Source organism: Typopeltis vanoorti, chromosome 7 (genome assembly GCF_054136105.1).
Source record: "Typopeltis vanoorti isolate ZY-2024b chromosome 7, IOZ_Tvanoo_1.0, whole genome shotgun sequence".
Classification (NCBI taxonomy): Eukaryota; Metazoa; Arthropoda; class Arachnida; order Uropygi; family Thelyphonidae; genus Typopeltis; species Typopeltis vanoorti.
In genome coordinates, this window is record NC_143555.1 from 9,947,594 (window position 1) to 9,959,993 (window position 12,400).

Sequence of the window (12,400 nt, forward strand, 5' to 3'; positions counted from 1 at the left end):
AGAAGTTGAATTTCAACGAAACTAGTCGTATCTTAACATTAAACTTTTCTTTCTCAGTAAAGAATTATTTAAATTCATTTATATATATATATATATATATCAATGATACAATGTTTACATAGCATTTATATATATTTTTAGCAATCAGTTTAGTAGTTACTTGGCAGTAAGGAATGATGGCAGATGCAGCTGCAATCACAAATGGCGTGTCACCAAGTCCTCCATCATTTAAGAACTCTATTATACGTAACATAATAAAGGACTTTGTGGCATGCAGTGTTTGCGGCATGCATACTTTCCGGAAGTTGGATATGTGGTGGGTGAGAGAAGGGTGAGTGCATATATGTGCAAAATGCAGGCAGCGGGAGGAAATCAATGAATTAGATATCCAACCAAGTTGCTTCAGGGACTGGAAATAAATGTCGAGAGATGAGTAGCGTGATAGGAGAGAATGACGAGCAATAACTGAGAAAACAAAGTCGAGAGTGTGAAAGGTTTAAATAACTGTGAAGTTTTCGTAGATGGTTTTGATTGGTTAAATGAATGGCGAGTAAGAGTGATTAACTTGCAGAGAGGGATAGATGAGCTGAAAGAGGAGGTGAAATGTCTTGTGAATGAGAAGAGAAGTATGAAAGATGAGATTAGGAGAATGGAAGAGATGAATGCAAGGCGAATCAGAGTAGGTGAGAGAGAATATTTTGGGAATGATAGAGGAGAGAATAGAAGCAGTAGGAGAGAGGGAATGAGAGAGAGAGGTTTGGGATTGATAGAAGACAAGAGTATAGAAACAGTGGGAGAGAGGGAATGAGAAAGAGGTAAGGGAATCCTAGAAGAGGAGAGAATAGAAACAGTAGGAGAGAGAGAGTGAGAGAGAGTTATGAGAATGATAGAAGAGGAAAGAATGGAAATAGTCAAAGAGAGGAAATGAGAAGGAGTGCTGGAATCAGGGGATAGAGTGATGCTAGGACAGCAGGTAAGTAGGGGAACACAGAGAAAGGGTTAGAGGAGAGAGAGGGTTGAGCAATCAAGGAACCGAGTGGTAAGACGTGTGATGTATGGAGACTCGATTATCTCAAGTTGCAAGATAGGATGCCAGAGGTGTGTCTGCCTGGAGAGATGATAGAAAATATGGTTATGGCAATTAAAAAGGGTGAAAGGACGGATGAAATGATTGTGATGGTGGGCAGGAATGACTTGAGAGGCAATGTAAATTGGGTGGCGAGAGATCTGAGATTCTTGCTTGAGGTTGTGCAAAAGAAAACACAGAGAGGAAAGGTTGTGCATGTGTGTTGCCCAGGTATGATAGTGACGAGATGAGCAGAAGAGCAGTAATATTGAATAGCATAATAGCAAGAATGTGTCAGAAAAGAGGATTGAAATACGTGGATGCTTGGAGGGCGTTTGAGGACAGAGGGGGAACTGTATACGAGACACCGCTTGCATTTGAATGAGGAAGGACAAAGACATCAAGAGAGATTGCTGTTTTCTGAACGAGTCAGTGTGTCAATGCAGGGAAACTAGAATTCCCAAGGATGGATGGTAGCAGGGGTGGCCTCTTGTGGGAATGGGTGCTTGGAGGAAGGGGGACGACATCAAGTAACACTGACTCCAGTGGGGTCGAGAGGGGACAAAGATAGTCCTTTCTTTAGGGGAAATGGACAATGATAGCTATAGAAGCAGTGACATTTTTATGCTCTATACTAATGCCACGAGTATTCAAAATAAAGGAGATGAATTTGTGGTGTTGATAGCGTTAGCCTGGCCAAAAATTTATTGGGATCTCTGAGACATTGTTGACCAAGGATGATATAATAACAGGAACTGAAGTGGCAAGGTACAGCATTTTTCAGCAGGATAGGAAAGGAAAACATGGTGGTGGAGTACTGCTTACGATAAGTGATGACTTCTGTCCTCTAAGAGGGGAGGCTTTGGAAGGCAGTGACACTAATGGTTTTGAAAGGATATAGTGTGAGAAGTGGCCAAGACAGGATATTTAGTGAGGTGTTGCTATAAACCAGGGAGCACAGAGGGTGGAGAGCAGGAGATGTTTAGGCAGTTAAGATTGGCAAGTGCAAGAAGAATGATTGTTATGGGTGATTTTAACTACAGCGGTATAAGCTGGGAATAGGAAAATGCATGTAGTAATAAGGGGATGGAATTTCTAGAATTCTTGAGGGACAAATGTCTCAGGCAACATGTAATAGATGGAACAAGAGGTTCAATATTTTTGGATTTGGTCATAGCATCAGAAGAGCTAGTAATAAATGAGATGACATCTCTCCCACCAGTTGGAGAGGGTGACCATGTGGTTTTGACTTGGAAGATGAATAGACATGCCAGTGTATCAAAGAAAAGGGAACGTATGTGGAATTATACAGTGGGTGATTATAATAGTCTTAGGTATCAACTAGAGGCAGTTCCATGGAGGGCAGAATTGGAAGTCCAGGATATCATTAGTGCTTGGGAAATTATAAAAGGATATTTGTTAGCAGTCAGTTGAAAAAGAGATTATGGAAGAGATATAAGGAGAGAGGTGGAGGACATAGTGAAGTTGTTCAATGTGCACTTTATTGGAGTATTTCATCCTAGAAAAGAAGGTTTTAATACTAGAGGGATAGAGCAGGTTCAGGGTTTAGAGGTGCAAGAGGAGAATATGTTCCAAATACTGAGTACTCTGGATACCAGTAAAGCTGTGGGACTGGCTGGTATTTCACCATGGGTTTTGAGAGAATGTGCTAAAGAACTGACAGCTCCAATGACCTGGCTCTTCAATAAAAGTTTGGCTGTGGGAAAGGTACCCAAGGAATGAAAGGAAGGTAAGATAGTGCTGCTGCACAATGGTGGCAGAAGACTGCAAGTGTCTAATTACAGGACAGTTTGTGTGTCATCAGTGGTTGTTAAGGTTTTGGAGAAATTAGTGAGGGACCATATACAGCGTTTGGCAGATGAGAGTAATTTGCTTTAGTAATATGATTGCCTTTTATAATAAAGTGACAAGAGCAGTTGATAAGGGAAAGACATATATACTGCCATTTTTTTTTTAGATTTTGCAAAGGCATTTGACAGGATACTACATGATAAGATGATATTTAAGTTGCAGCACATGGGTTTAGATGTCGGGTTAGTCAACTGGATTCAAGATTGGCTGTCTGATAGGTATCAGAGAGTTGTGTACAGTGGGGCAATATCAAGGAGACAGAAGGTTACAAGTGGTGTTCCACATGGACCTGTACTGTTAAACCTTTATATCAATGACATTGTCAATGGATCGCAAGGGGATATTCAGTTGTTTGCAGATGATGTGAAGCTGGGAAGGGTTATCAGTAATAGTGCAGATGTAGCAGCCCTGCAAGAGGATTTGAATAAGCTAGACAGATGGGAAAATGAATGAGAATATCAGTTTAATGCTGCAAAATGTAAAGTCTTGAAGTTTGGGAACCATTGATGGGAAAAGGCATACTCTATTGGAGGAGCTATACTGGAGGAAGTATGGAAGCAAGAGATCTGGGGCTGATGATTGATATAAAACTGAAATTCAGGGAGCATATTGCAAAGGTGGTGAGGGTAACCCAGAGAATTGCTGCAATACTGAGAAGGACGCTGACCTGAAGAGATAAAAGAGTTATCATTCCGTTGTATAAGACTCTGATCAGACCAAGCTTAGACTATTGTTCTCAGGTTTGGTTCCGAGGATTTGAAGGGGATAAATTAACTGTGTCAAGGGTACAGAGACGGATAACAAAGATGGTTTCAGGACTGTACAATGTCAGTTATGAGTATTGACAGAGGGAATGTGGACTACAGAGTTTGGTGGATAGAAGAAAGAGAGGTGATACGATCTAGACTTTTAAACTGTTGAGAGGTAGTTACAGGGTAGACATTGGGGAGTTCTTTCGCTTGGTCGAACATTGGGAAGGAGTGATGACAAGGGCCATCCCTGGAAGTTACGAAAGGAGGCTGTGAGAAAGAGGGTGAGGAGTGGTTTCTTTGCATGGAGGGAGGTTGAACCGTGGAGTGCATTGCCTGCGAGAGTGGTTAGAGCAGAAATGGTCAATGGGTTCAAGGATTGGTATGATAAACTTTGTGTGCCCTAAAAACGAACTCCCACGATGAGTCTTTTGACTCCATGGAGGCCTTGATAATAATAATAATATTATCAAGTCACACAGCCTTATTAACATCAAGTTTGCTCAATTTCCCATACACAGCTTGCTCACTTATAGTAATTTAATATTAATTACTTACTATTAAATACTTAGAAGCACAAAAACAGATGGAAGGAAGAAAAGAAAATAAAGTGGGAATATAATGCAGAATGATTTTAGTGTATGGAAATCCTGAGAATGAATGCAATTTTAAATCTGATAGAAAGATAGATTTTAAAATACTGCATATGATCTATAATGCATATCTTAGAGGAAAAAGATCTGTGTATTTGATACATATGACATTAATTCAGGATATGAAAGATATTTAAAATCTTAAGAATAGATAGGTTAGTGGGGATGCATGGGTTGAAAACCTGCACTATGAACTGAATGAAGTTGCAAGACAAAAATGAGAAGTCTTGGGTATTGGAAATAGTGGTCACTTTAGAAGGGAAGTTCCTCCACCAAAACAGTGTACGAATGTTATTAAATACAGTGATGATCTAAAGAAATGGAACAGAGTACACATATGAAACTCTATAAAATGATATCCAAGTATGAATCAGATTGCACCTGGTAAAAGTCGTATACAATATAATATACTTAAACTGCTGATGACAACACAATTTTCTTCACTTATTACTACACTTTCATTATGAGTCAATCATTAAGGAATGAATAAACTTAACTTACTGTGAAAAATAATAACACTATACTCTAATTATAACAAAGGCCATATCAAACTTACTATAACCAACCACTGAAGCATTCTGACCAAATTTACATTTTACAATACTATGCTAAAGGAAATTCGCTATAGCAAGCTATCTATGATAGGTATTCCTATGTTCCCTATGATATGTTTGTTATAATAATGCAAGCTGATTGCAATGCAGAAAATGATCAGATATAATTTAGCTAGTACAAATGAAATTACTGGCCATTTACAGCAAAGAAACATACCAGTACACTTCCACTTTCTGGCTGAAATTCTATGGTAGCTGAAGGAATGCCATTCTCCCTCCATGGAATATCTTCATCCACTTCAGGGTGATTAAGAAATTTCATTAAACGTTTAGAACTGACCTAAGAAGAAAACACAATAACTAAAAGTGATTATAAAAAGTTTAATGGTTTGGGGAAAGTGAAATCATATGAACCAATGCAAAATGGCATAGTATAAACTTTTTTCCAGCAGTTATCTTGGTATATATCTGATTAATCAGATATATACCAAGATGGATATGTCAGACAGTCACTTAATCTATTCAATGAATAAATCAAAAGTCCCTAACTAGTTTTTGTTATGGTCGATATTTGAAGAAAAGAAACTCTTTATGGTCCAGATCCCTCAGTACTCAAAAATTAAAAAAAAAAAAAACATCAAATTTATATTTTAGAGAATCACTATTATGATCCTGTTTAAATCAACTGTAAATTTAAGCGGTAATTAACAAATACTGTGGTCTTTTCGGCAATAATTTTGCCAAAACTTTTTTTGATATGATGATAATCTCAAATATGAGTATGAACAGACATGAAAAAAAAATTTTTCTGGGAGTGAACAGTTGAATATACATGGATCAGTACTAGTTGTTGTACATTTTAACAGATTTAGAGAAGAGTTGGAAGAATTACCAATGCTAAATTCTGATGAACAGTGATGAAAACAACTGGTAAAACTGTAAGCAACAGCAAATGAAAGTCTAGCAAACAGGTGAGAGACAGTAATTAATTAACCTACCTGCTTGCTTCTTATACTGAGCAAAGATTTTAAGAGAGCTCTTAGGGAGTTCTGTCCTAAGAGCACTCTAAAATGTGAGAACAGTATTCAATAGATGGAGAGAATTGGGATTTTAAAAGAATATTACTGACTTGATATAAATTTGTATTTCACAAATTTTCGAGTTGTTAATCTCTTATACAATAAGGACCTGGTTTTTAAAAAGTATATTTTCAGTAATATTTATTTCATGGGGAGAAAAAAAATTAAAAAACTGAAATAATTACCTCATACAGATTAATAATAGTTAAATGTTCATTTTTGTATGTGATAAACAAGATGGTGAGTGAATATTATTTTTTGACTTTAGCTACTAAAGCTTAAATACACTAGTGTAAAAAAAGATAAGGACAAACGGCATTTTTACCTGAATATGAAAACATTTTCATGAATACAGCCAAATATGAAAAATATGAATATAAATTTATTTACCAGTACACTAACAAATTACATTACACAAACAATGTGTTATAAACTTTATACAAATTAAACAACAGTATGTTTTTGGCAAAAGTTACAAATTTCCTAAGGATATAGTTAAGGAATAAATCTACAGTGCTTACAGAAAATTATTATTCTTATTATTAAACAAGACCTCATGGAGTCAAAGACTCATCTAGGAGGTCCTTTTATCTCACACACATCTCATCATACCATGTCTTAAACACATTCAAACTCCTTGCAGACACCACACTCTCAGGCAAGGCATTCCAATCACTCACAACTCTGCACAAAAAAAATCTGCCTCTCACTCCCCTACTCACACCCACTTTATACAGTTTCAAGGGATGACCTCTGGTTCTCCCCTGATCTCCCACTATTCTCTGTAGAACTTCTCCACCATTGATCTTATAACAACTCCTCACCAACTTGTAGGTCTCTATCATATCTCCCCTCTTCCTTCTCTCCACTAGACTCTGCAAATTACATCTTTTCAATCTTTCCTCATACTCGACATTCTAGAGGTCAGAAACTACCTTAGTCAGTTGCCTTTGGACCCTTTCCAACATCTCTTCATCCATCTGAAAACCTGGTGACCAAATCTGGGCACAATAGTCCATGTGTGGCCTAATCAAAGCCTTATACAATGGAACAAGAATCTCCCTACTTCTACACGTCAGTGTCCTCCGCATCATTCCCAGAAGTCTTTGTGTTGTCTTCACAATTTTGGCAATGTGTCCCCTAAATTTTAGATCCTTATCCACTATCACCCCCAAATCTCTTATTTCCTCTACTTCCAACAATATATTCTCACCAAGCATAAATTCTGCATCCTACCTATGTTTTCCAAATTTTAAAACCTTACATTTTGCAACATTGAACTCACATCCCCATTTGCTTGCCCAATCACTCAATTTATTCAAGTCTTCTTGCAAGGCCACAACATCTTCACTACTCTTTATGGTTCGTCCCAACTTTGCATCATCTGCAAACAACTGAATATCTCCATCCAAATCTTCGCCAATATCATTAATATACAAGTTAAATAGTAATGGTCCTAAAACAGACCCCTGAGGCACTCCACTAGTGACTTTCCTTTTCCTGGATATTGCACCCCCATACACAACTTGTTGATACCTATCAGATAGCCAGTCTCCAATCCAATATCCAATCCCATCTGCTCTAGTTTGACTGACAACTTATTATGAGGTACTCTATCAAAAGCTTTTGCGAAATCCAAGTATATTACTGTGTATCCTTCTCCTCTGTCCAAGGAAGCAGTCACTTTATTGTAATAAGTAAGTAGATTACTAAAACATGACCTCCCTTTAGTAAATCCATGCTGTCCATCAAAGATTATACCATTGTTGTCAACCCAACTCTGGATCCTAGTTCTCACAAGCTTCTCCAACAACTTAACCACAACACCTGACACACAGATAGGCCTATAGTTTGATGCTTGAGTTCGATCACCTCCTTCATGAAGTGGCACAATCTTGCCCTCCTTCCACTCTTTAGGGACTTGACCAAGTGCAAGATTCGTATTAAAAAATTAAAAAAATATGTCAAGGCAGGTGTCAACTCTCTGGCACATTCCTTCAAAATATGCGGTGATATATTATGAAGTCCCACAGCCTTATTTACATCTAGTTTACTCAACTCCCCAAACACCTCTTGCTCACTTACAGTCAGTCTCTCCTCCCCATCATCAACTGCCCTTAATCTCTCCATGAAGTCACATTCACAAGATTGAAAGATCTTTATGAACTGCTCATTAAGTATTTCCACCACACATTCTGCAACAGCTGTCATTATACCATTTCCTCCAATCAATGTCATCCTTCCATAATCATTTTTTCTTTTGCTGGCTACATATTGAAAGAACTCCCTAGGATTCTTTTTGGCTTCATTAGCTAACTGCTGTTCATACCTCTCTTAAGCTACTCTCACCAACCAAGTCACCCTCCTAGCCTGGTCTTTGTAGACCTCATGAAATTGGTTACTTCCACTTCTCTTATGCTGCCTCCACAATGCCCTTTTTCTCTGTATCGCATGCTTAATCTCTTTATTCATCCATCTCACACCTACCTTATTTAACCTTCTCACCCATGGTATACATTTAGACATTGCATCTACTAAGTAGTTTTTGAAAATCCCCCAAGCTGCATTGATCTCTTTTCCAGCTAACTCCTCATTCCATGCTACATCTGCAAGCTGTCTCCTGAGCTCTTCATAATCACCCCCCTTGTAGTTCCACATATACCCTTTTTTCACAGGGGTCCTTGCACTGCTGGCAACCACCCAGGTAATCACCTCGTGGTCACTTTCACCAATTGGTGGATGATTTGACACCTCATTGATAATTACATCCTCCGATGAGACGACCAAATCCAAGACCCTTAATCCTCGTGTGCCCTCTGTTACATACTGTCTGAGGTAGTTATCTCTCAAAAACTCAAGAAACTCATTTTCTTTACTTCCAGTTGCTATCTCTTCATTCCAGTCTATATTGCCATAATTAAAATCACCCATAATGATCACCCTTTTCTTATTTGCTTGGCTTATTTGACTATACATTTCACTATCACCACCATCCACATTACCAGGTTTATAACAACATCCCACCAAGTATTTGATTCTATTCACCTCTATCTCACACCATACTGCCTCAAAACCACTGGCCCTATTTCCCTCTTGCATCTCTACCTTGTATGGACATAACTCTTTCTCTATCATCAACAACACTCCCCCTCCCTTTTTACCCCTTCTATCCTCCCAAAACACATCATACCTTTCCATCTCTATTCCTGTGAGGATGTCGTCCTCATCTAACCATGTCTCACTTATTCCGACAATCTCTGGGTGCACAGCCGCAATTAGTGCAACCATTTCATCCGCCTTGTTTCTTATACTTCTAGCATTGGTATACAAACACAACAACTCATTTCTGGATCTACAGCTAGTTCCACTGATACTACCACTCACTCGATGTGATCTCTCCATGCCGGACTGGAGCCGTTTCCCTTTCTGCTTCTTCATTTTAGAATCCTTTGCAATTCCATCTGTTTCTTCTTGATCCCTAATCATCCCATTACTTTCCTGCCTACACATGCTCTCACCTCTTGGAGCATCCACCTTTCTCACGCTGTGTACCCCTGTCCACCCTGAGCCTCCCCGTTTCCCTGCTCCTCTTGCACACCCATTCTCTCATTTTCTATACTCATACCACTCACTTCCCTATTCATTTCCACTTCTTCAATCTCTCCTGTCTTACTCTCCTTCTCTTCCACATCACTCCCCTCTCGATCTGATTCATTCTCTCTATTCACTTCTCTACTTTCCAGCAGCAGTCTCTCCAAGTGACTCACACCATAACCACTCAAATGCAGTCCATCGCTCCCATACAGCTCACTTCGTCCCTCAAACTCATTCCACACATTAACAAACTGTACTCCCATCTCCTCACACATTTCAGCCAGAATATCATTCATAATCCTTGCTCTCCGCCTCATTTCACCACAATCATACCTAGGCAACACACTGACTACCCTTCCTGTCACACTATTCTCTTTTATCTTTGCAAGCAGTCTCCTGACATTCATTTTGACATGCTCTTTGTTCTCTCTCAAATCATTTGTACCAATTAATACAATTAACTCTTTTGCTCGCTCCCGCCTCATATTCAATGCCTCAATCACTTTACTCATTTTACCGCCTGGAAAACATACCTTGTGCATTTTATCCTCTAGCACACCTTTAATAATGGAGTCGCCATACAATGCCACTCGCTCATCTTTCGTTAACTCTTTCATGCCATCATGATTTATTTTAATAGTTTTGACCTGAATTCTCTTAATTTCATTCCGCATCCATTTCATTTCTTGCTTCATCCAATCCAATTCACCTTCCGAACCTCGCGACACATTCTCTCTATCATTAAATCTTTCTAACTTTCTAACTCTCAACCCCCTCTTCTCACTTTCCCTCTCATTCATCCTTCTTTGTTTCCGTACTTTTGCTCCAACATACGTCCAACTTTCACTATCATTCTTCTCACTTTCACTCTCATTTATCTTTCTTTGTTTCCGTACTTTCGAACTAACATGCGTCCAACTTTCGCTATCATTCTTCTCACTTTTACTGTCATTCATCTTTCTTTGGTTCAGTACTTTCGTTCCAACATGCGTCCAACTTTCGCCATCACTATGCAGAAAGACATTTCATTATGGAATATGTACATCCTGAACTGCAATGTTGTACCATGCTTGGCACCAAGTGATTCAGGAGTTCTTCAGACAAACTGGCCCACTGCTCCTTCAAAGCAAAGATAAATCCTCGTTTGTTTTCTGGAGAGGAATTTTGAGCAGCAATGTGTATCCCTAATGCATTCCAAACGTGTCCTATGAAAATGAGATCTGGGGGAGCATGATGGCCACTAAATTCGATTAACGTTCTCAGCCTCCAGAAGTATCTCCACTTCTCGTGTTCACCATGTTCTCCTACATGGTACTGTAGGAGAAGAATGAATTCTTTTTCTGCAGCACCATTGAAAAATTGAACACGACGTTGAAGAACATCATTGCAATATCGGTTACCAGTTATAGTCCCTTTTTCCAGCACTTGTAGCTCAATGCATCTATTAAGCATATTGCTTCCCCACACCTTGACCCCAGCACTGCATATCTATTCTTTTCAAGAATCTGCTTGTGATGGTAAGCAGTACCACTTTCATGGCAGATCAAGTGTCTGGTTGGCTGAGTGATTAGGGTATCTGCTCTCCAGCCAAAAGGCTGTGGGTCCGAAACACGCCATGGGCATGGATGTATGTTATTGTCTGCGAAAATACTAGTGATGATGGTGATGGGTGGTAAATGGCATTGGTGTAGTTGCAGTTCATTGGTGGATTGAGTGGTAGAGATAGAGATTTGTAAAGTAGGTGCCCTCCCTCGACGAGTCTTTGGACTCCTTGGAAGCATCAGGTAATAATAATGTGTCATCTAGAATCAGAGGAAAGAATAAAATGACTCATCTGTAAAGAGTACATTAGCCGATTGGAGTCTTGTCCAATTTTTATGGATCCAACACAACTGAAAATGTGCTGTATGATGAGCTGTGATAAAGGGATGAAGACTACGGGCCTTCTTATTGCAGAGGTCTTGTCACAGTTTGCCGAGATATCCATGTACCTGTGCTTTAAGAGATGATATGCAAGCTGACCTTCCATAGTGTGTCAATTATGTTTTGCTGTTTTATAACCAAAAATCTGTCTTCATGCTCTGTGGTGGAGCAAGGGCAGCATATCTTAGCTACCTCCGGAACACATTCCACTGGTTTGAAACGCTGCCCAGAGCCTGGATACAATGCTATGTGAGAATCTAAACTCTTTTTCAATATCAGTAATTCTGTGGCCTTTTTCAAGTTTTCAAATAACTCTTCCTTAAATGATATCATCTACAAGATGCCTTCGGAACATTAAAAGACATCCAAGTTTGCAACTTTACTCCTTCACAAAACGAGCTTCCTTCAAGCACAATTAGTGCAGCCTTTTGCCTTTTATCCTGTTGAATGCTATCACATGACCTGTTTGTGCACGATTCAAAAATATGAATGCATACTCACTTTCTACTCCAAATAGTCAGTTATACAAATTTCCACAAGTTAATTCATCTGAATTTAAGACTATAATCTTCAGAAATCGTGTTTGTCCTCCTTAGGTCTTGGATGCCAGTGTATGAAATAAATTTATTAAAATTAGTTGTTAGAGAGTAATTATAATTTTGTATGAGATGTCAAGTGTTGAAATGTTGATTCTATTTGTATCAAGATGATTTGTTAGGTTGTCAATGACTAGAGAAACAAAAGATTACTGTGTTACTGGAAGTGATTAAATGAACTTACCCAGATGCATATAAGAATGTGAAATGCCGATATTGTTAAACTTTCTTTCATTTTGAAATTACAATGGGGATAGATGGAATATCAGCTTATTTTCTAAAGGCAGGTTCAGCTGAATTGGCTAGGCCTTTCA

The 12,400-nt window shown here is 38.8% G+C and overlaps 1 protein-coding gene across 3 annotated transcripts in view; it reads right to left on the reverse strand.

Moving 5' to 3' along the window:
* Window positions 1-12,400, reverse strand: part of LOC150104479 (ATP-binding cassette sub-family C member 8-like) — an 822,612-nt gene that overhangs the window by 526,925 nt on the left and 283,287 nt on the right. For all 3 annotated transcript variants that reach the window (XM_090395659.1, XM_090395657.1, XM_090395658.1), the window contains exon 12: window positions 5,112-5,234. In XM_090395659.1, the coding sequence (XP_090251785.1) occupies window positions 5,112-5,234 (123 nt within the window). The remainder of the gene's footprint in view (window positions 1-5,111; window positions 5,235-12,400) is intronic.